At 44.4% G+C, this 23,261-nt stretch overlaps 1 protein-coding gene across 1 annotated transcript in view; it reads left to right on the top strand.

The window, feature by feature from the left end:
• Positions 1–23,261, top strand: part of Rpn2 (Regulatory particle non-ATPase 2) — a 233,167-nt gene that overhangs the window by 206,191 nt on the left and 3,715 nt on the right. Inside the window, exons 12-15 of the mRNA XM_087343418.1 lie at positions 14,379–14,493; positions 20,904–21,020; positions 22,339–22,441; positions 22,931–23,100. Coding sequence (XP_087199544.1) covers positions 14,379–14,493; positions 20,904–21,020; positions 22,339–22,441; positions 22,931–23,100 — 505 coding nt within the window. The remainder of the gene's footprint in view (positions 1–14,378; positions 14,494–20,903; positions 21,021–22,338; positions 22,442–22,930; positions 23,101–23,261) is intronic.

The raw sequence follows: 23,261 nt of genomic DNA on the forward strand, positions 1-23,261 counted from the left end.
AAGTTCTGTGTTCATTAAAACACGAGGATCGCATAATTTTCTTAAAGGGGGAGCTCGTCTCTCTGTTGGATTGGTTCTCGGATGGGAATTAGGTTCAAAGTGTGATAGCGCTGTTGCATGCAACAGCGTCATATGTGGCCCTCGTGAGGTTCTCAGAATCTTCGCTTGCTCTGGTCAGAACTCCAGAATTCTCTGGATGGAATGTATTGACGGATTCGCGTGTTATTTAGTGATTGTGTTTGAACTGTCGAAGTTATTTGGGCGCCGTCGTGAGTGGATGGCGGCGAGGGCAGATGCATTCCTTTTCTCCAAAATAATTAAAGCACATCGATTGATCGAGTGTTTAGTTTCTAGTTGTTGTTGTTTTTTTTTTGTTTTTTTTTTTTTACTGAGTACTGGACATGAAATCGGACCAAAGAATTTGACAGCGGTTTGGCTGCAGTGGCGGATGATATGATCCAGCGACAGACTTCCCTTCCGGTGGTGCCGGACTTTTCGTTTACATGAAAACGGGTCGAATATTCTGGTCGTTGTTAGTACAGAAACTTACCTTTGCATGTGAGAGCGACGCATGGTCGAGAGATGAGGAGAGCTACTGTTTTGCACACCTTGAAATCATAAGCGGAATTAAGCCGTGATTTAAGAATTAAAACGCGAGCGATCATCAGACGAATAAGGAACTACTGAGGTACTGAAATCGGAATAAAATCCTAGGAAGCGTGTAAAACAGTAGGAGGGATGCCTCACTTCTGGGGGGGGGGGGGGGACTTGTTTTGCCTTTGCTGTGATGAAACGGCAAGAATATGATTATCATGGCACGTCTTTGATATGTGTGCAAAGGAATTTAAGTAAAATAAGATATCCAGGTTTGGATTTTGGAATTAGTACCCCTGTATTTTGTTCTCTCCCTGTCCGGGTGCGGCTGTGTCCTTAGGGAGAGGTCAGGCGGGTGGCCTCTTCCGACAATCGATCTGTAGCGTGTCCACAGACGTAGCCTGCGAGCATCTTCACGATTTCCAGTTAAAATTCTGCATAATTTTTTTATTTTAATTTTTAGTGGCTTTTTGTTAGACCGTGATAATACATTATACGGCATGTTCCATTTAAAACAGCCGCGTGTACTGTGCACTGTGTGAATTATATACAGAGGGCTCCATTTAGAGCGCGACCTTAAAAACTGCACATGAATCCATTCACGCGCAGATCGACGAAGCCACTGGCGAACCTGAATTCTTACGGCCGAGTCCTGTTGTTGTAGCTGATGCACTGTTTTGAATCGGCACGGCCCAAATTTCAGCTGTTTGATCGCTCGATGAGCGTCCCAACATCATACTGCCATCTTTTTTTCCGCACTCCCCTGTCGGCACGCGCGTTGCTAAATGTCTCGACGCGAAGTAATGTTCGACAACGCTCGTCAGTGCACCATGTTGCTTCTGCGCAGCTTGGTTGAGCAGCGGCCTAGCAACAAGGGTGACCTTGACTCGAAGAGAGACTGCGGATAATTTAATTTCTGCACCTCCGAATGTGATTATTTCAGAGCATTCAGCTGTTCACTTAAAACAAAAGAATTCTTCAAGGCCCACAACGAAAATGTTTGCGGCGTTTCTCGAGATACGGCCTTTTCATTTCAGTAGTAAACCGCGTGTTTTTGGACGTGTTCTTAGTCTGAACGAACTTTTAACGTACCACAAACCATTTATACCGCTCGCTTTTTACGATCTCAGGTGGCGTCCGTCGGGAGATGCTGTTTCATCCCCTCGTAGTTCTGTCACGACCATAACATATTTTCTCGGTACATGAGCCGCTGTTGCATTGCGCGGAGCTTCTGCTTCCAATTTATGTAGCTCAGAGTGCCTCGGAATCCGGCCAACATCGCAGTAATGAATTGCCTGGGGTCTCTTTCTGCAAGGAATTACTACGGTGTACCGGAGGGGGTGGGGGTTGGGAAGGAGCACATTTCGTTTATGAAACAGCAGAGGCGACTGTTCCTTCGTGTATCGTCTTTGATACTTGATTCGTTCCTTCAGCATCACGTTCACCCACAAGTCCGTGCGGTCCCCCGAATCTCATTCACGACGTACAAACGCGCGCGCGATTTTCAAAGCTATTTTTGGATTTTCATTTCATGTATTTTGCGGGTTTCTTAAGTGTGATTTATTACTATTTAATTATTATTCGACAGAATCTTACCCACATGGGACCACGACGACAGCAAACCGAATTTTTTTTAACACCAATTAAACATCGCTCGAATAAATATCAAACGGAAATCTGAATTACTGAAATTGGTTGTCGGACAGGTGCGTCGAGGACACTTTAAAGCCGGCTACACACGTGCCTGAACGTGTAGATGATAAAACTGTTGAGTTGTAATTATGGATGAAGCATAGTTTGAGCGCCTTTCAGCCCAAAAGCCGCAATGCTTCTTGCTTGAACTCTGCTCAGGCAAGTTTCTTCGCAATTTATGGTGAAGGCGGTCTCAAGTTTGTGCTATTTCTACGTGCAATGAATCTCTGCGCTGCCGTAGTGACGTCATCTGAGTGAGTTTCTTGAAGCTCCTTGCGTCCTTCTAGGAGTTCTCCGAGTTGTCCCGTGGCATTTCATTTAAGTCGTCTCATCCCAGCGGAACTAATGGTGCCAGGTGTGAGATCGTAGGCACTTTGTTGATTATTTGGACAACGAGAACTCCCGTTGAATGTACTTCGGACTTTTATCCTGTGTCCACTGGCAGCTCGTAACTCTGTAGAATGCGAGACAACGCACTTTATGAAACGTGTTCCTGTCCTTCAAAGCACCGACTTCAAAACCGCGCATGCAGTTTAAGTAATTTTCACAAAGGAAGGGAAATCAGACTCTGCAAGGTTTTTAGAATCTACTTGGTTATGGAACGATATGGCAATTTGGTAGACATAATAACAAGACTTTTATGCTGTATCGACCATTTGTTCTCCGAAGATTCAGGAGGACATGTGAACGCCCAGTATGAATATCTTTCTGCTGTAAATATTTTAATGCGGCTGGAATTACCTTGCAGTGACAGAGTGCCTGCGTAGAAGCGTGATGAACATGGGCTTCGTTTCATTGCTGAGTTTTTAAGGCGTTGCGAATTTATACAGAAGTCTACACCTAGGTCTTACCATGAAACAGAGTCCTCTTTTGAGAAACTGATAGTCGCTCAGCTGTTCAGTAAATATGTCGCCCGGAGGTTCACAACAACCCTACACTTGAACTTGTTCTGAGCCAGATGAATCCACTCCGTACCCTCCCATCCTTTTTTTCTGTAAGATTCATTTTAATAGTATCCTTTCATCTGCGCCATCATTAAGAACTTCTTTGGCAGTTTCTGTTTGCGCCAAGTGTAGTGTCTTAGTGTTGCTGTGGTGTTCTGTTCACAGTCTTCACAGGAAGGTACGAGAATCCACTTTGCACGGGTCACGGGACCGCTCTGATTAATCTATGATTTTCCCAGTAGCGCGTCTGTTCAAGAGAGGAAACTCCCAAGAGAAAATGTTTAATCTGGCCCTCGTATGATACGAAAGGCCACAAACTTCGCGCGGTGATATCTCCAATGAAAGGGATCACTTGGAAGATCTAGACGTAGATGGAAATATAATATTATAGTTTTGTCTTAAATAAATACGATGTGGGTGTGAACTTGATTAAGCTCGCTGAGGAACAGGATTTATTAACAAGCTGAGCGACTGTCAGCTTCCCAAGATAGATGCTGCTTCACGGAGTTAATTACTGTTTATTCGGAGAGTATTCCTTTGCATTGTAAGGCAGCCATTGTTACCGTATCTACCCAGAAGCAGCAGCCATCTCCATTACGCGGTCTTCGTACCGAAGGGGATGTGGGGGGTGGGGGTGGCAGGGTCGTCTCCGCTCTCCCTGCGTGGTCCAAAGGTCTGAGGCGCACCGCGTTAGGATGATCGTCTGTGTTTCCAGAGCCACGTGAGCTGGGCCCACCCTCTGACACAGACTGGACTTTTTCGTAGACAGCGAATGTGATCTTCCTGACATGAGATCAGTTCGATGTTAGTTTATGCAGAACTAAATAAGCCGTTTGTGACTTGACTTAGTGAGAGGGAATTTTTCTCGAACAGAAGCCGTCAGGTGTCTCCACTGTTTCAAGCGACGTGACTTCTTGCTTCCGGACGGCATTATCGGAATTTTCAACTCGCAGAGGTCTGTCTCTTAATTGGAAGGTTGAAGTAGCTGGCAACTTCCTTGCTCATGTTTTGAATTTCTTTTTTACGTGTTCATTATTAAATTAAACGAAAATACAATTTCACTTCACCTTTATTTTTCAGTCTGAGGGATGAACAAGGATTGAGTGTGTGTGATGACAAGGAGACGAGGATGCTATTTGCACGTGTCTCGGACATGAATCACTGAGGAGGAATACAGCGACTTCTGTTATGCGCGCTGCTCATTCAGTCTGCATGGACCGAGTGAGTAGCGAACGAGGATGAAACAATCGAGCAATTTACGTCACTTACTTTTATAATCTTGTGACCGGATTATGTCTGAAACGTGGACACGAAGGAAATATTCTGCTGAGATGTGATCTTGATTGTCCTTGCGCGTTATTGCGCGCGTTTGTGATGACTATTTGCTGAACCCTTGCCATCGGGGAAACAGTTAAGTGATGAAGTGACTTCGTAAGTTAGTACAGTACAGTCCGTACGAGGTGCTTGATGTCTCCATCATCAGGGTGATGAGTGATGGATGCTGCGAGGACTTATAAAACGGGGGTCATCAAGGCGATGAGTCATTCATCTCCCTGATGTTGAAGGCAGCAAGTACCTCTGAAACGTCGGTAAACTTCTACACGGCGCAACAACCCAGAAGACAGTCATCTTCAGACTCACCGCCGTGAAAACCTCAAATCTTTGTAATCTTTCGCCTGAGTTGGCGCTCGCATTAGCACAAGGCTAGTTGACAAGTAGCCCCCCGGTCTGCGTCCGTGATTCGAGAGACGCAAGGCGAAACAGGTATCTCGATGAGCAGGTTTTATAATTTCCAGCGCCGTGTAGTAGTGCTCTGTCTGCACAGATGTTCTCGATGTAAGGACCCAGAACACTGTCGTGAAAACCGAACCTCATTAAAAAGTAAAGCTGTCTCACTTAACGCCATTTAGACGCTTTGGGGGAGGGTATTTTAGCTCGTAGTCATTCGTAACCTAGGCACTAGATGGGGTAAGTGGGCAGCCTCTAAGTTAAGAATGCTCCACGCTTCGTATCAGTGGCATAACTCGAAGGTTTGTCTTTGAATCTCGGCGTACGTCATGTCTAAGAAGGTTTTTTTTTCTTTTGTGGGATTTTGTTGATTGTGTTCTGTGAACTGCGAAGCTGTTTTGCATATCACTCGAGATGATTACTTAGAGGCTCTACACACATCTGCTAATTGTAATTCATGCGGTACGTGAGTTCCTACGAACCTGATCAAATATTTAAATGAAGGACCGGGCGTTTTATCTGTAACACACGAGCGACGTGAACGCAGATCTGGTAGGCACTGAGAGATGCCTCGTTCCTGTCCGAGAGGCAAATATTTGGCCGGTGCTCGCTCTGTGTTCTGTCGGGTTCATCTTCCACTCGCGTTGATGAAGCCGGAATTGTGTAAATGTTATCCAAATTCCATGGTTTTATTCAAGGATTATGAACATCACGAAACGTTTACTTGCATGGAACGTCAAGTTATGTGTGACGATAATAGTTGTGACCGTTTCAATAAAAGATTTAAATTTTACGTCTGAGAATATTATTAGACATTAGACAAAGGATGTTGCCAGTTTATTCAACATTTTAACTGCTCTGTATTTATGAGTAAATAATTCTATTGAGTATGCTTGTTAGTATTTCTATATATGAGGTACTTCAGAGTTAGGTTCGTAAGAACCGAACGTGTGCCTTACGTATTGGAAACCAATAACTGCGTTACGAAGTTTCCTTAGAAACTGTCATACAAAGCAGCCACTTTGACACGTGACGAAGTGGATGTTAGGGAAACTGGTCCACTTGTTAACTGATTAAAGCTGACATTGAACTTGGTCCACCCAAAACAACGAGAAACCATTTGTAATAGGAACTGCTCAGAGAGTTCTCTGTGTGTTACTCTGTTTTTCACTTCAAATATCAGGTCATTCATTAGTTAAAAATTGTCTGTAGCGTACTAGATAACGCTGGATTGTACTGGGGTACGGTTTCAGATTCGATGACAAATGTAGCCACTAATATTAAGACAATTAATCATAATTACGGAAGTAAATACCCGAAACGTCGGTTCTGCAGTTTATTATTGTTACTTACCTTCAGATACTCGTCTTAAAATTATGTTCTCGTCTCCTCCTTAAAAGTGCACGTTCTCCAGAAGATTTCCTCACAAATATTCTGTAAGCATTCCTTGTTTCCCCCACCATTGCCTCCTCAATTTCCCTGCCCTGCCAATAACCCCACTACGTGACCTGTTCAAATTACGAAGGTTAGCTCAGGGTCGTGTTGCTTCCTGCGTTGATCTCTTGCGTTGTCTTGGTAACTTGAATTCCGAGACTCGCGACATTCCTTCTTCTACATTAATTTCTTAATCAGGACCGAGAAATGGTTTGTTCTTTTATATACCGCGTCACGGATGATATTGTGTTAGCTCGTGATTCAAGAGCTCGCCATTTTTCAGGCTTCACCGTTGCTTTAATGCTATCCTAAATTAATATTTTGTTATCTACAGCTGTGTAATGACTTTCGAGAATTTATGTTACGTTGAGGAAGTTTAGGAATCGGAAATTACTTTGACCTCTCCCCTTTAACATGTGAAATCTACACAATCGCCGTCTCATTTTGTTACTATGATATTCGTTTATTTGCATTTCCAATTAACGTCACGTCGTATCTCGAGATTTGAATATAATTTTTTTAAGGCAGAAAAGTTGTCGTCGTGGGCTTTTGCGTTCATTTCGTGTTCGTGCGAAGATGAATGGGCCTCGTTTGAATGCGGAAGGAGACTGTCTTTTCCAGCCCAGACCGGGTGAACGAAGTAGCGAGACGTTTTGGGTACAGCCTAGAAGGCGTAGTTGACTCGAGGCAACCGCCAGACTTCCGTTGGAACAGCCAGCGAGCAGTTGCCGCGACGCGTGGCGTCGGGTTCGCCCTGGAGGCTGTCGGGTGCCCCCCACCTCGACGTTATCAAAGTGCGACAGGATGCGCTCCTCGGACTCTTCATTTCCGTCCGTCACTGCAGTTTCCTAAGATAATCTTCGCGCGTCACTCCCTCAATTACATCGGATCGCTGTGATAGCCTTCAGCTACCTGGCAAGTGGATTAATTAGCCTTCTTCCTCCTTCATACACAATTAAAGCAGGACGATTTGTGCGATCCAGCCACTACCCTTGTCGAAACAGTGAATTTTAACAGCTTCACTGTAGCTCGCGTGTATCCACAATGCATTGCTGTATTTTTTTGCAAAATGTAAATCGAATATTTCGATAAAGAACATCATTTAATATTTTAAATATTTTAAATGTTAATTATTGTAATATTTTAATATTTAATAAGAAGAATTGTGATTATACGGGCAAGATTTAATATATACTTATTATATCACAATATGGCGCAACTTTACCATCTTATAAAAAGAAAGTAATTTATTGCATTTCCGAATTGTATGAAAAACCACTAAAGATTTGAGATAATCGTTGTGCATTGTTTATTGTCCGAGGTTTCGTTGAATACAGGACGTTTAGGGAGTTGACTTCTCTGGTTGATTGCTCGCTGTTATGCCGATAGATGTGTTAGTTTTATTTTATTACTATTGGCGACAGTTTGTTTCGAACCCGGGACCTTTGGAATACTGGACTAGTTCGCGTACCACTAATATTAGCACAAAAATAAATAAAAAAATGTAAGAGGCGGAAATAAAGCCAAGTTCCGAAACGTCGAAAACATGAAATGTGCTTAAGACAGTGAATAATATCCGGCATAATAATCATGAGCACAACTCGATGTGGGTGAAACCTTTTTACATCGCGACCTGCCTTAAGAAATACATTTTTCCCTCTGGAATATTTTTGCTAGCAGCTGTGTTGGCCATTTTCACTTCTGGCACACGAAATGTGAAGGCAGCAGGGCCTTATCACTAACAGCAAGAAGATTACTTTCTTGAAATTATTTGAGAGGTTTATCAGTGAAATTAAGTTTTGATGGTTTTAAGATTTCCTTTCCAAGAAAATTCATTACAAATAAGACATTGTGCTTATTATTAGTATTTCCGTTTTTTACTTACAAAGTTGATGGATTCGCATTTCAAATAACTTCGTTTAACAGCCGAACCTCTTCTCGTACGGCCTTAGAGACTCGTTTCTCTTTTTTTAAGTGCGACGGAGACAGAGCGTAACTTTCATCAATATATACCACTTTATACAGCACTTGCGAAAGCAGAATTAGCACTTAAATCTGAATCTTCATTTGGAGTCTCCGTCGTATTGTGCATTTCATTATCTGTTTTTTCTTTTAATAACAAAAGTGTCGACGCTAGGGATAATTTGAACATACGTCAATGTTGCGCGCGCGCGCACAGGACCGCCGGTATGCAGAGGAACATATGCCGTGCACAAGGAGAATTAGATTTAATTAATTAAATACTTTGTTTATGAGAATAGTCTTTCGTTTACTTAATTCACAGTAAATTTGTTGATTAAGAAGGAACCTTTTACTAGATGTTTGACATACGAGTAAGTATGTATAACAGAAATATTTTAAACAAGTACAATTCTGCTTTGTCTGTGATGTGCGCTGGCATTCGGCCATCCTCGCACGCGCTCTGTGCCAGACGGATGACGTGTTGTGACGGCAGTTTCATGACCAGAGTTGCAATTGCAAGCAAATGGCGTGACGTGGCAGAACTGTCTTCAGGGCGATTTGTTTCTTCGAGATTCCGCCTTCGACTTTCCTCGTTGCCTATCGGCAGGGGGCAGTTTCATCTCGCGCGGTGCGTACGTTCGGAGGCAAAGAGACGTTTTCCTAGTTTAAATCTGCGTCATGGAGACGATAAGGGAAAAGAATCTCGTGTCACTTGAAGAAGGTGAATATGTTATTTGCTGATGAAGGCTTTGTTTCTGTACCCAGCGCTTTTAAACTTTTTATAGGTTAGGGACTTGAAGACGATGTTTTCGTTGTGGTCTGTTGTAGCCGTTAAATATATTTTTTAATAGGGTCGAGAAATCTCTGTGTGTTTTGCGTGGTCTGGCTGCTGCATTGACGTCAGACACGTGGGTTAACGCGCATTTCGGGTGTCATAACACACACACACACACGGCAATGTAGTTTTCAACGAAACAGCCTCAGAAGTGTCTCTGTGTGTGGTGACCTGGAAATCGGATGTTCGCGTCTTTTGAAGTGTGTCGAATGCATTGCGTTGCTCTCCAGAAAGCTGTCTCGAGGGCTTATTGCTAATTTCTGAGGTGTATAAAGCAACTTTGACGTGGTTTCGAGACTCTCATTGCGGTAAACAACTGAAAGAAGCCGCGCGAGGGATTACATGTCACGGGGAAGCTGGTTCTAAGCGCATTGAATTAATGTGGCCTGTATTATATGCTCTCGTGGAGCATTATCCTACGTCCCCTGATGCCAGAGTGGCTGGCAATGCCTCCTTAGGCGACAGGCCCCCGTCGCCTACATATTTTACTGACTGAGCTATCGCGGTCGGTCAGTTCGTGGTATACTTAGCGGTTAGGTTTCATTTTGCAGAAATAGTTTAAGCAAATTTCAGTCCTTATCAAAATAAAACTGCCTCGGCCGGCAACCAGCTATCCTGTTTCGTGGGTTTTCTCAGTCTGTTCAGGAATAGTGACTTAAAATGGGCCACCCTTTCCTATTCGTCAACTTACCGCTTGATAGCAAGTTCCCGAGGGATCGTTCGACAATCCAGAGGCCTCTTGATTTCTGTACGACAACGCAGTCTGCAGGCGAACGCCCTGGAACGCGGAAAAATGAAGGTTTCTCGGTCGGACGTGCGGAAGCCGAGATGCGACGCCGTTTGGGGTAACCACTTCTCGGTGTTATCATGCAGAAATTTATTTCGCTGCGTTGTATAGGAATGCAAGACGGCGAATAATTAATCTCCTGACCGCATTCTTGCTCCAGATGAATCTCGTACGTTCAAAGATGCGAGTCGTGCGTCATGATTCGCTGTGTTAAAATTTCTACGGAATTCTCTCTCTCAGGCAATGAAACTGAAAACTTGTTTGTGAAATAACAGTTCAGTTGTTGTCGCTGTAAAATACTTCCTTCCGGTGTAGTGTGTGTATCAGATATGACGAACACCGGACTTTAAAATGTGGGTCCGGAGGATTTAATTCTTTCTCGGGCGTGAAACTCCTTTGTCAGTTTCCTTATTAATGAATCAGTGCTTGCGAGTTGTGGAAAAGTTATTTGAAGAAACGACTTAAGACGTGACAGACTTAAAAATATATTTCACCGTCACTTTGTAGATGCAGCCATCTACATCAAATCTCAGTGTGAGAAAACAAGAGGAAATTTTCGATTGGAATTAATAGCCCTTAATCTCCTGCGTTTTACATCTGAAAGCCCGACAATCCGATGCGTCGTTAATCACGGAATAGTGAAGAGAGATCTGTGACTGTTGGGGGGGGGGGGGACACACCCCGGTCTCTCTCTTCTGTTCAGGCTGCGAGATTCCTTGTGGCTTCGTGGAGGACGCTGTCTTAATTGGAGCCAGGTTCGAGAAGAACGCGCTCTTCATGGCTGCGAGAAGGCTATCGAATACTACAGTCGATATTTCACTGAAATATCGATGGCGGCTTCGCTGTCGGGTCCGATGAGAAAAGCGTGAGTTCCTCCAGAACCACCCGGAAGATAGTGGCAGTCGATCACGCGCTAACGACACCTCAAGAACTCCGGAAAGAAATTGAACGGTCTTGCTCTGGCGTCCCAGCAGCAACTTCGATGACCGCCTGTCAGTCACATGCTCACCCCTGTCTGTCTGTCACCGAACGCCCCTCTCGTCCTCCAGAGGCTGTCGGCGTCAGCCCGCTGAGATTGGTCCAAGCTCAGCCTCTGTTTGCTGATCTCAGCTGACTGCTAATTGGATTGTCGCTGTCCATTGAATCCGCTGACTGAGCGGTTTTGCTTCGGACAATTAAAAATGAAACATCGCCTCTGTGTGGCGTGGTTATATCGCCTCCATTCTAGCCTGGCTGTGTCGGTGGAGAACCTTCCAGTTGGAATTAATTTTGGAAATTATACCGCGTGAAACTAAGAAAAACATCTCTCTTGAGTTCTGAATCTCGGTACACCCCGTACCGCTGTGATACGCTTTGGCACACGATATGATATTGTCTTTTCGGATTTTTATGAATTTTTGTATACGGTTATTCCAGAATAATGCTTTTTAAGTTCCGACGCTCGGTAGTAATAACGTGACGGATGCCGGCGTCGCGAGGTAGAATTGTGACGTCATTGCACGTCGTAACCTTTCCCAACCTACGTAGACCCGTCCAGATCTGTCGAAAGAGAAAGAATCCGAACCTGTTGCCGAAAGTGGTCCAACCTCTGCGAACTTGTCCGAACCTGTCCAGTTATCTGCAAAACCTCTGACGTTTTGCGCCGTGGTGTTCTCTGTTATCGTGTCCAGGGGACGATGATAACGAACCAACGTAGATTTGTGTGGGTGTGAACAGTCAGCGGGTTCGCCTTCTTTCCTGAGCCGATCATTTTCTGCCTCGTTGCAGTAGCAGCAGACAAGAGCACGCAAAGGAATATATTAACTAACTAACTAAGTACATGTTAGTATCTCGTCGTCAGAAGACAGGCGGGCAGAATCGTCTTAGGGTGGCTAATAAGTCCTTTAAAAGGGTTACAAAGTTCAAATATTTGGGAACAACAATAACAAATCAAAATGACACTCGTGAGGAAGTTAGGAGGAGATTAAATTCCGGAAATGCTTGCTACTTCTCAGTTCAAAATATTTTGTCTTCCCGTCTGATTTCTAAGAACCTGAAAATTAAAGTGTACAAAACAATAATCTTGCCTGTTGTTTTGTATGGGTGCGAAACATGGTTTCTCACTCAGAGGGAGGAACACAGATTGCAGGTGTTTGAGAATCGGGTGTTGAGGAGGATATTTGGGCCTAGGAGAGAAGACGATGGGGTCTGGAGAAAACTGCATAATGACGAGCTTAAAAATCTGTACTGCTCCCCCAGTATTGTCAGGGTGATTAAGTCGAGAAGAATGAGATGGGCGGGGCATGTAGGTCGCATGGATGGGACAAGAGGTGTGCACCGGGTATTGGTTGGGAAGCCTGAGGGGAAGAGACCCCTGGGGAGACCTAGACGTAGATGGGAGGATATTCTAAGGCGGGAACAAGCCTGAGGGGAAGAGACCGCTGGGTAGACCTAGACGTAGATGGGAGGATAATCTCAGGCGGGATCTATGGGAGATAGGAGTTGAAGGAGACTGGATTTCGTTGGCCCAGGACAGGGCTTTGGTTAATTCGGTGATGAACCTTCGGGTTCGGTAAGCCATTTAGTTAGTTAGTTAGTTATTATTAACTGCAAATGAGTTTATACTCGGTGGCAGTGTTGCTACAATAAGAGACAACGAAACAACGCACGTCGATCGATAAGTCCTGACAAATAAATTACACCGCAAAGAGGATGTTCTTCGGTTCAGGGATTTTTTCCTTCCTGTGATATTTAACGGTGCATATGTGATGATAAGCACTCAGGCACGAAATACTGATAAGAAAAGTAAACATTTGTCTAATTTCCGTGCACTGCGAGATGGTGCGCTGCTTTGTACACTTTAACGAGGCGGAGATGCTGGTCTGCAACAGTGTGCGACCATCTGAAACACTTTACGTTCCGGGCGCACAGCCTTCTTCAGTTTCTTAAGGCGTCTGCAGCGAAATTTGCTAAAATTGTCCAAACATTCCAAATGCAGTTAAAATCTGTGCAAGTAGCTGAAAATGTTTTGGGTCGAAGCAACGTTGCTTACTACACTTTTGCCATAAATTTTAAGGCTTTTGGGGTGATCGAAGGGGACATAGATCTGAGCCATTAGTATCCCAGCGTAGCTAGTCTGAGGTCCAGATTGCTTTTCAGACGCCGACGTACGAATCTCATCAAGCACTGATCAAATTTCGATAATATTGATCCAAGCAGAAGGTCACGTATTTCGTTCTGAGAGGCGCAAACTTGCTAATTGCTTGGAATGAGGAATAACTTCCTAAGCAGCTCAAGAAATCTGTTTTGTACCTAATTATAGGAAGGCCGATAAAACTGGCTGCATCATAATCGATGAATATTACGTGAATCAGCTACAAGCAGGATTGTATCCGACGTTTTCTGTCAAGGTTAGATCCACACGCAGACGAAAGTATTGGGGTTGATATGATGACCGATGACCTGATCACACGAGAAAGATTGGGACTGTCCATCAGCCGCTTGCAATGTAGAGTAAAGCCGGCAGTTGAGTTTGGAATGAAGCCTGCAGGAAGGAGACCACTCGACCTGGGCGTAGATGGTTAGATAATATTAAAACGGTTCGGGGTTTGAAGGTGTAGATTGGATTGTTCTGGACGTTGTCACGAACCTACGGAATTGCTTCGCTAACTGAGCGTAGTGTTCGCTTCTTGAGAAGGCCTCTCTCCTCCGTGGAGTTCGCAGTCCGCGTTGACGAACTGTGGATCTGGAGGCACTAACAGAGCTAGCAAGTCGAGATTGTTACACTGTCCATGCATTTTGTAATTTGGTTTTCAGAACCTGGCTTATGCAGACTTTAATGTTACGTCGTATAGAGATGGACAAATATACAGAGCAAATAATACTTAATAGTGACTGTAATAAGAAGGTCTGGGAGGCCGTTATTCAGCTTATTGCCCGTTATATACTTCCAGAGAGTTGGGATGGGGAGGGGATGTGAGAAATGTACGCAGAATTTTAGTCTGAAGCCAAGAAGGGGAAAACGCCTGGAAGACCTAGGCGTAGATGGGAGGACGGTAGTAGCTTGAATCTTAAGGAATAGAGAGGTTGTGTGTGGCTCGGGGAATTTCCGGTGGGGTGCCCTCGCGAACGCTGTAATGAACATTCGTGTTTCAGTAAAGACGGGAAATTTCGTGGCCGGCTAAGCTAATACTCATCAGCTCCTAGAGAACGTCTCGGATTCGGTGGAGTTGGTTAATTAGTCAGTAGATACAAGTTATTTCCCACACGACGTGTGGGGGCGTGGTCTCTCCTGAGGAGGACTGTGAGGTAACACCTGTGTTTTTCAAGGGACTGTAATTCCTTAGAATATGTATTTTCTCGCACTCGTCATGCCCCACGGGCGTTGCAATGAAGCTGACAGGAGGTGTTCGCCTTGTTCCAGGACTCCGGAGCAGTGTCCCAGCGTCGTGTCGCTGCTTGCAGAGTCCTACAACCCTCACGTGAGGTACGGAGCCGCCATGGCCCTGGGCATTGCTTGCGCCGGTACTGGCCTCAAGGTGAGTGAGTCTCAGTCTTAATTCGTAAGTTCGAGATGTGTCGAATTATGTCATCAGTGCTCTGACGTTTCTGTGATCAGAATTTGTGTTCTTCATCCTCGTCTCTCTCCCCCCCCCCTCCCACTTGTGAGACTAAAACTTGTATTCAACAAGGAAGTCAAGATGTCTCGAAATTGGAACGAGCAGAAACTTCACTTCACAGACCTGCCTTATTACGTAACTGCTGTCTCCCTCTTCCTGTTATTCAGTTGTCCCATCAAAGGCGCGTCGCTTTTCCGTCTTGTGGGTGAGTTCCGTGGAGCCACAATTTAAGTAAACAAAGGAGCAAACAGAAGTAGTTTAAGAAATAAGTTGAAATGAATTCATAAGATGTGGGATCTCGACTGGAAGGATGTTAGACTAAAGACGTACAGTAAGTAGGTTAGCACAGCGTCTGTTCGTCTCTTGCTCGTGCTCGCACGCCCGGCTGTCTGACTGACGTTTTCCTGTGTCCTCCCAGTTGCATTCCAAGACAGTGACTTAAAATAAGCCACGACCATGACCTTGTAATCTCATCATGACACGAAGTAGGGTGGGTCTAGCGATCACAGGTGACCGAACCGTAGACTTAATACAGTCCCACAAAAAAATACGGGCTTTTGTTCGTGACGGTACAGCGCCCCAGCTTTCCTGCTCAGTCGTTTGACGTCCGGACGTTTGTCACAAATTCAAAATATGCTGCGATTATTCCCCTCTGACAGAGCACAGACTAATTTATTCTGCTGGAATACGACACCGGTTCGTGTCTCTGACGTTTCATCGTCACGTTTACAGGAAATGGTGCGCAGACTTCTCTGTTTCGGAGACTTTGACGACGTAAACTCGAACAATCGCTAAAAATACTTCCGAAAAATGTCGCGCTGACCTCTTCGCTCCTCCGTGCAATGGCTGACGACGCCTGTCGTTAGCTGATGTCAAGGGTTTTCTTTGATTATTTATGAATTCAGTCCGTACCGCGAAGAAAACACTACACCTCACCATTACGAAAATCAGCTGGTTAACCCTTTGAAGCCGAAGCTCGTCTTCATAATATTTACGAATCCAGACCGTACCGCGAAGAAAACACTTCACTTAACCATTAGAAGTCGAATCAGGCGGTACCACATAAGATTTAACATCCCGGTCAAAGCCTTAATGTTTCGTCCCGAGTTGAGCGCCGCTTGGAAGGGAGGGTGTACAAATCATTGCGAGGTTTGCCGTCCGGTGCTCGTATCCTCCCATTTATTAGTGCGTCGTCGTAATTCGGTTTTAGTGTAAGCGACGCCAGATTAGAGGACACGGGATTTTAGTCTACATTCTTTGTAGTTGGTGAGCTGTTGTTACTCGTGTTTCTGAAAGAGCAGGGTTCTCGCCACAATGAGACTGACGTCGTGTGTACTGCGGGGGTGCATGCCAGCGTTTCGAAGGCTGAGGATTGAGGCAGTGTGTTCCTCCAAAACGTTATTGTCTGCTTGTTGCTTCTATAATAGTAGCTCAACCTGCATTTCGCTGAAACAACGAGAAATCTGAGATTTGGACGCGACACGAAGGAGTCTTCCTTGTTTGCGGTGAGGGATGATGGAGGTTTCCACTAGGACGCCGAAATTTGAATGGTTCCGTCTTTACCCATGCCGTGAAATCGACTTCGGGCGACATGACTAAGAAACTGGTAGAGAGAAAAGCCAGCGACGTTTTGCCTTTTGTCATATCGACCGTGATGAAGGCAGTGAGTCCCCGAAACGTCAGTCAGTGACAAGGAATCGTGGATCGCCGTAGTTATAGCACGTGTAAGTTGCTCCGAGGTTCCTTATCCACAGTCTATGAATAAAATAACTGAACTGCCGGATTTCGTGATCCGTTCCGACGCCAGTTGTCGATTTGTGGCAGTCACACCCCTGCTAATTGAGTTCGCAACCGCCTCGCGACTTCCAAGCCAACAGTCTGCTCACGTACTTGCCTGTCGAGGTAGGTTGTTTGTTTAATTAAATAATTTATCTTTATGCGGTTTGATTCGTGGGTGACGTCACGTATAACAAAGTTTTTTGCACCACAAGTAGAAGCCGTTTAGTCTGAGATTAGATTTCTGTATTTGTTACTTATCGTGTCCAGAAATTCGCATCGTGTGGTGATATCGGCAGCTTTGTCTTCCGCTGGCTCTTAAAGACACGTGAAACAAGAATAGCATAGAAAGTTTCGTATGAAAACGGCGTAATCTGTATATGATTTTGAGGATCGTTGAAATGAGAATTGAATGGAAAACGCCTGGAACTGTGTAGTATCTTAAGGACAGTTGCAACAAAAACATTCCTTACAATATTTTGGTTGGATAATCGTGTCACGTGGAAAAGTGAACGCGGGAAAACGGATAATAGGATAGAAATAAGTGTCCGGGGGGCGTACCTTTCGGAAATGTGAATTTAAAAAAAAAAATTGCGTATTGATCTGCGTTAGAATTCCGTAACGAGGGAGTTTAATTTCTTGAACGCTCGAATGCGTGCCTTTAAATCCAAACGCCACTTACGAAAGCCATAGTTTAGTCATTAACTCCTTATACGACGGGGTACAGCTCCAAGACAACCCCCCACCCCCTGGCTGTATCGATGGTCAGCTGAGGGTTGCATGCGCTGTTTATCCCTTTGCCCCCCCCCCCCCCCCCCAGCACCAGTAACCAGTGACGTGACGATCTTCGAGAGAAGGGTCAGGAGGAATTGGTCTCTTGAAAATGCTCCTGTAGAGTGGGAAGCCAGGAGACAACGTGAAGTGACGTAGGGTTACCAACTACTGTATAGTTACTTACTTGTTAAACGACGCTGGGAGTATCTCAGTCTGTGCCGTGCTGAATGAATTGCAGTTGATAATGATGGAGACTGTAGTGACCTAATTTTAGGGATGGGGTACCGAGGAAAACCACGAAAACCTCATTCAAGGTTTTAACCCGGGGCCTCTCTAATACCAACCATCGGCGCAAACTACTGCCAGATAGTCGACTACTTTTTATATAACTTATAGTACCTCCAGGAAAGTGTTTTAAATTAGGCCACGACCACTTCCTTCCACATACTCCCATTCGACGATATATAGTCTGAGCTACTGGAAAAGCGTCGTTAAATAACCTATGAATAAATATAAAATGTGGCTTGTGTAAGTCTTCGTGTGTGTAGTCTGTAGACGCGACTGACCACCGTAACAGAATGGGTCGACCGCAGGGCAGGCCTCGCCTTGCTCTCGGAACACAAAAGAAGTGGCATTGCATTTGCGTCGTTGAAGCGTTTTTGGTGGCTGTTGTTGTCATGGAAACAGAAAGGTCTGACTGCCTTCACGTGAGTCGGTATCGAATTCTACTTTTATTTGTCTCATTATTTTGTTTACGGAGGTTATTATCATCGTCATCCCGTCATCCCGTTCTCATGTTGCATTTTTTCGGGTTTTGTTTCAACGTAACTTGGGAGTCTTTTTATTTCTTCGTTGATGTCCGTCCGTCGAATCCGCGCTATTGGCGACGAGAGTACCAGATATTTTGTATTTCCCATTTGTGTACGGCCAACGACGTGGTGTGGAAATAAACAACTCTTCAGTCCCGTTTTAAACAACGATTTGTTTGTCGGATTTTCACGAGTTTTTGTAATTCTTTAGAAAAATATTTGCTCAGAACAGGAGTTCCTGACCTCATTTTCTTGTGTCCCTGGAACTTCCGCTGCCAACGTTGGCAGTACTGGGATTCGCACCGCTGTACTTGCAACAGATAATCACACCAGATCTCCCTTGTCTTCCTGTAACGAGTAACGTTGAGACTTTTTTTAATCTTCAGAATGTGCACGGCTGTCACAAGGCGGATGTGAGATTTAAATGAGTGGTAAGGCTTTCCTACCAAATCCACGAACATTCGGTGATAACGATCAAGTCAACAGATGCCACAATTCGCCCGTCTTTGTGCCGTAAAACCTTTGTGTGGTACACCGTGATGACTTATCTCGTCACAGTCCGCAACGCTTTGGTGCATCTGCAACTCTTCCGACACCCGTGTTTTGCGTACGTCGAAACACAGGCGAGAGCCATTCGCTGATTGTTTCCTGCAACTCGGACTTGTCTGTGGGTATCGTTTGGTCGTAATAATTAATCAGCGCAGCTGATAATAAACGTCGTTAATTCGATTGTCTTTGTGGGCAGAAACAGATTCTTTAATCATTACTTTCTGTGGGCTTCGTTGTTTCAAGTTGCAGTTCATTTCGGTTCTTTGGTTCCGCCACTGGAATTTGTAGTAGTTTCGTATGTCCAATTTTAATTTCATTGATGGATATTTTAATTTGTAATTTAGCGTTTTGTACCCAGAGATTTGTGGCGGTGCGACGTGATTATAAAAGTCACTCTGTTTGAGCATAACAACCGACCAGCGTTTTGAATGCCAAAGAAAGAAGTTGAAGTTAACTTCGCATGTATATAGAGCCAGACGAAAGTTATACTTAAAATGATGTTATTGTAATTTGAGATCTGAATGTGATGATAACCTCGCCAACAAATTTCCCGCCTTTATGTGAGTCGACCTTTCATTGTGCACGCAAGAGCCCGCCACTTGAACCTCACACCCTGGTTCTGCAGGATCCATTTTAGTATTATCCTTCTAGCTGTGCCTTGGTATCAGAGGTGTTTTCCCTGGAGTTTTTATGAGTAAAACTTAGTACGAATTTCGTATTTCTCCGTCCGTCTTAGTCTCGCAGCCCCCCCTCGTTTCAAAATATTCGTTTGTGTCTTTTTTTAGAGAGAGGGACCAGGTTTCGCACCAATAAAAAACAGATCTGTAGTTTTGTTTGTTTTGTATGTACAGTTATGTATAAATTCACATTAATTTGCATCCCTCGTAAAACGTGGGGTAATGGTTTATTTTTCCGTGCCTCGGTCTGTTTCTCGTTCTCAATTGAACGCTGTTTTTCTTGGAATAATGCTCGCTGGGACTTGCAGCTGTCCTGAACGTCAGGACCTGTTCCTGGGCTCGTTTAGTGGGGGAAGAATAATTAAAGATACTGGTACGCTGTCGTATACGGTAATGCAAATTAATGATTGACGCATCTCTTGAGAATTTATTTGTTCTAGATTGAAACCTCAAGACAAAGAGCATCGCTTTTTAGGTTATGGCATTTTAAATATAGTTTCAATCAGTAGCACTCCTCAGCATAGAATAGTTCAAAATTGTGTGTGGTACTAGGCATTCCAAAAAAAATATGCCACTTTTGTTAAGAGTATTTTTGTACAGTTTGAAACATCGCGTGAAATCGATATCCGAGGCCCTCATCTATGATAAAGGCGAGCCCCCCCCCCCCCAAATAAATCATTAATATTAAGGGCGGATAAATTAGAAAAACATTTAGATTTTGAAACTGTGCATTTGCAAAATGGATGTTTAGCGCCCAGATCACTTGCCAGCACTGTTTTTAGAGTCTCCACCATGTGGACCAAACAAAGAAGGCTTGCCTCTGGAATAAGGTTCAGTTGCGTGATCTGTTTAGACATTTGGACGAGCGATTAGCCTGTCGCAAGACCTCTTGCCTGTACACAGGACAGCACAACATCCATGGCTTGAGTGGGATTCGAACCCACGGTCCCAGCGACCAAGCGGCAGAAGGCCCACGCCTCAGACCGCGCGGCCACTGTGACAGGATTTTGTTTTTATTACCTGAATTATTTTAGCTTATGTTACACTAAATAGAATTAGTTCTATTTCACTCCTGTTTTAGTTTAGTTTTCTACATGTGCGTTCCTTATTTACGTTTTATCAAGCTAGAACGTGAAATGCGCTGTTTGTTGTACCAGTTTGAAGTAATTATGAATAAGAAGAATTCTGTCTTCTGAGTTGTTGCGCTGTGTAGTCTGGTCCATGTTAACCAACGTTTCGGAGGTCATACTGCCTCCTTCATCAGAGTATAAAGATTTCTGTCTTCTGGGTTGTTGCGCTGTGTAGTCTGGTCGATGTTAACCAACGTTTCAGAGGTCATACTGCCTCCTTCATCAGAGTATAAAGATTTCTGTCTTCTGGGTTGTTGCGCTGTGTAGTCTGGTCGATGTTAACCAACGTTTCAGAGGTCATACTGCCTCCTTCATCAGAGTATAAAGATTTCTGTCTTCTGGGTTGTTGCGCTGTGTAGTCTGGTCGATGTTAACCAACGTTTCAGAGGTCATACTGCCTCCTTCATCAGAGTATAAAGATTTCTGTCTTCTGGGTTGTTGCGCTGTGTAGTATGGTCGATGTTTACTAACGTTTCGGAGGTCATGCTGCCTCCGTCATCAGGGCGATGAACCAGACTACGCGGCGCAACAACCCAGAAGACAGAAATCTTCAGACTCGCCGCTGTGAAAACCTCAAATCTTACAATTATGAATAAGTTGCGTTTTTTTTGCAGGAAGCCATTGCACTGTTGGATCCGATGACCAATGACCCGGTTAACTTTGTCCGCCAGGGTGCGCTGATAGCGTCTGCCATGATCATCATCCAGCAGACGGAACACACGTGCCCTAAGGTAAGGTTCAAACTGTGCCTACTGCATAACATGCGCACAGAGCAGTGCTCTTGTATTTCTGATATGTTGGTAGGAGTGTGCAGTGTCACTGCAGGCGTGTTCCAGGTTGGTAATTTTTTTTTTTATAAAAATGTTCAAGATTTGATTGTGGTGAAAAATTAAATCATGGTCTTGCAGGTGGTTATTATTGTTTTGGGGGGGAGCTTTCTGCTTCAGTCTTGAGGGTAGAAATTACCAGAAGACCATTACCCATTTGTATTGATTCCTTCACTTGTCTGCACTGGCAGGATTATTCTCTGCCTCTCTGAATGGTTCATAGAGATCATAGTTGGGACCATAAATAAGTTTCAGTAGAAAAGATAAAAGTCAAGAAAACATGTTTGTTCGGATCGAGTGAGGTTTGGTATTAAGTAACAGATAAACTTAATGACTATTGGATCTGCCAGAGACGATCTTGGATATTTAAAATACAGAATAAGACTGAAGAGTTTAGGAACAAATGGATACAACACTTAAACAAGATGGATGACTGACAGATTCCAAAAATAGCACATGAATACGAGGGTCTCTCCAAAAGTAATGTACCTTTTTTTTAAAAAAAAATTCCCTTTTACTGTACCGAGTTGCTGTTCATATAGAACACACACACATTCGTCCCGCACAAATTAAAACTTAGTTCATCCTTCTCCCGCAAGTGGCGCATGTGTGTCACTCGTTAAACATGGCTGCTCTCCTAGACGTTGTTAGAAACAACATTCTGTTATCGAGTTCCTGGTGTGTGAGAACGAGACGGTGGGAAACATCCACAAGCGATTGCAGAATGTTTACGGGGAGGATACTGTCGATCGCAGCACAGTTGGTCCCTTGGCACAAAGAACATCAGGCAAAGGTTGACATGTAAACATTCGCGATTTGCGGCAGGCCACAGTCAGCGCGGACGGACGCCAGTGTTTAGATGGTGAACAACATGATCATGGCGGACAGACGCATAACTGAAACAATTGTCACTCCGACCGGGCATTGCAGAAGCCAGTGTGTGTGCAGAACAGTTGGGATTTTAGAAGGTCTGTGTGAGGTGGGTCCCCCTGCCCGGTCGCACGTCAGTTTGAAGACCACGGAGACGATCACAAAATTGAAAAATTGAGGTGGACTGTTGCCACACCCACCATACAGTGGAGTGACCCTCGTATAAACCGAGAGGAAGAAGAGAACGTAGGACACCCAGAAAAATATCGGTTTAGACGTGAGCCATGACAGGATATTTAGTCTATCCCATGAAGCTGACAATGAACTTGATGTGTTAACTTTTATTTTGTAGGTGAAAGACTTCCGTGCGTTGTATGCCAAAGTGATTGTGGACAAGCACGAGGATGTGATGGCCAAGTATGGTGCCATCTTAGCACAGGGCATCATTGATGCAGGTGGGTGGTAATCCATTATTAAATGCCTCCTTTTCTGGGACAAGCTTTCGCAGAAACCACCTTCAGCAATAGTTCATGGTTGCCAGTGACTGTGCTGTAGGTGAAACAAATTTAATTTTAAATTTAAGCCCTCACTGAATGTTAAATGTTAATATGAGAAAAGAAGACGAATAAATTACCTGTTTCCATGAGCAGTTAATGGTTGTTCACCTGATCAAGAAAAATTGTGAGGCCGAACATTTGTAACTGTGATCATAAGAGCCAGTTCAGTCCAGTTGATTAATTTTAATAATTTGTACTTATCCGTACCTACGTCTCCAAGTGACGTATTCCATTTCCAGATAAAGTTTAGTTCACTTTCTTTAGGCCCTGGTAATTAATCACTTGATGAGCACTCTGACAGGAACGTCATGTATTTAAATATATTAGCGGAAACTGCGCTTGTAACAAAGTTTGTAGATGTTCGGTCCCCGTACTTCATTGTTACAGGAGGTCGGAACGTGACGGTGTCCCTGCAGTCGCGGACTGGCCACACCAACATGCTTGCGGTGGTTGGCGTGCTGGTGTTCACGCAGTACTGGTACTGGTTCCCTCTGGCGCACTGCCTGGCCCTGGCCTTCACACCAACCTGTCTCATTGCTCTTAACGCTCAGCTCAAGGTACGTTGGCCCGTGCCTCGTACCCAAAGATGGAGGAGACACTCGAGGTTAATCAAGTCATAACCTAGATTTGTTTTGCAGCAATAGGGGCATTCCCATTGGCTCTTCTTTCTTCATCCGTCTGTAAGGACGTAACAACTGCAGATGAAACAGTTCAGCGT

This window comes from Zootermopsis nevadensis, unplaced genomic scaffold, assembly GCF_977971745.1.
Source record: "Zootermopsis nevadensis isolate Lab colony 2312 unplaced genomic scaffold, Znev_1.0 Znev_ptg000005l, whole genome shotgun sequence".
NCBI lineage: Eukaryota > Metazoa > Arthropoda > Insecta > Blattodea > Termopsidae > Zootermopsis > Zootermopsis nevadensis.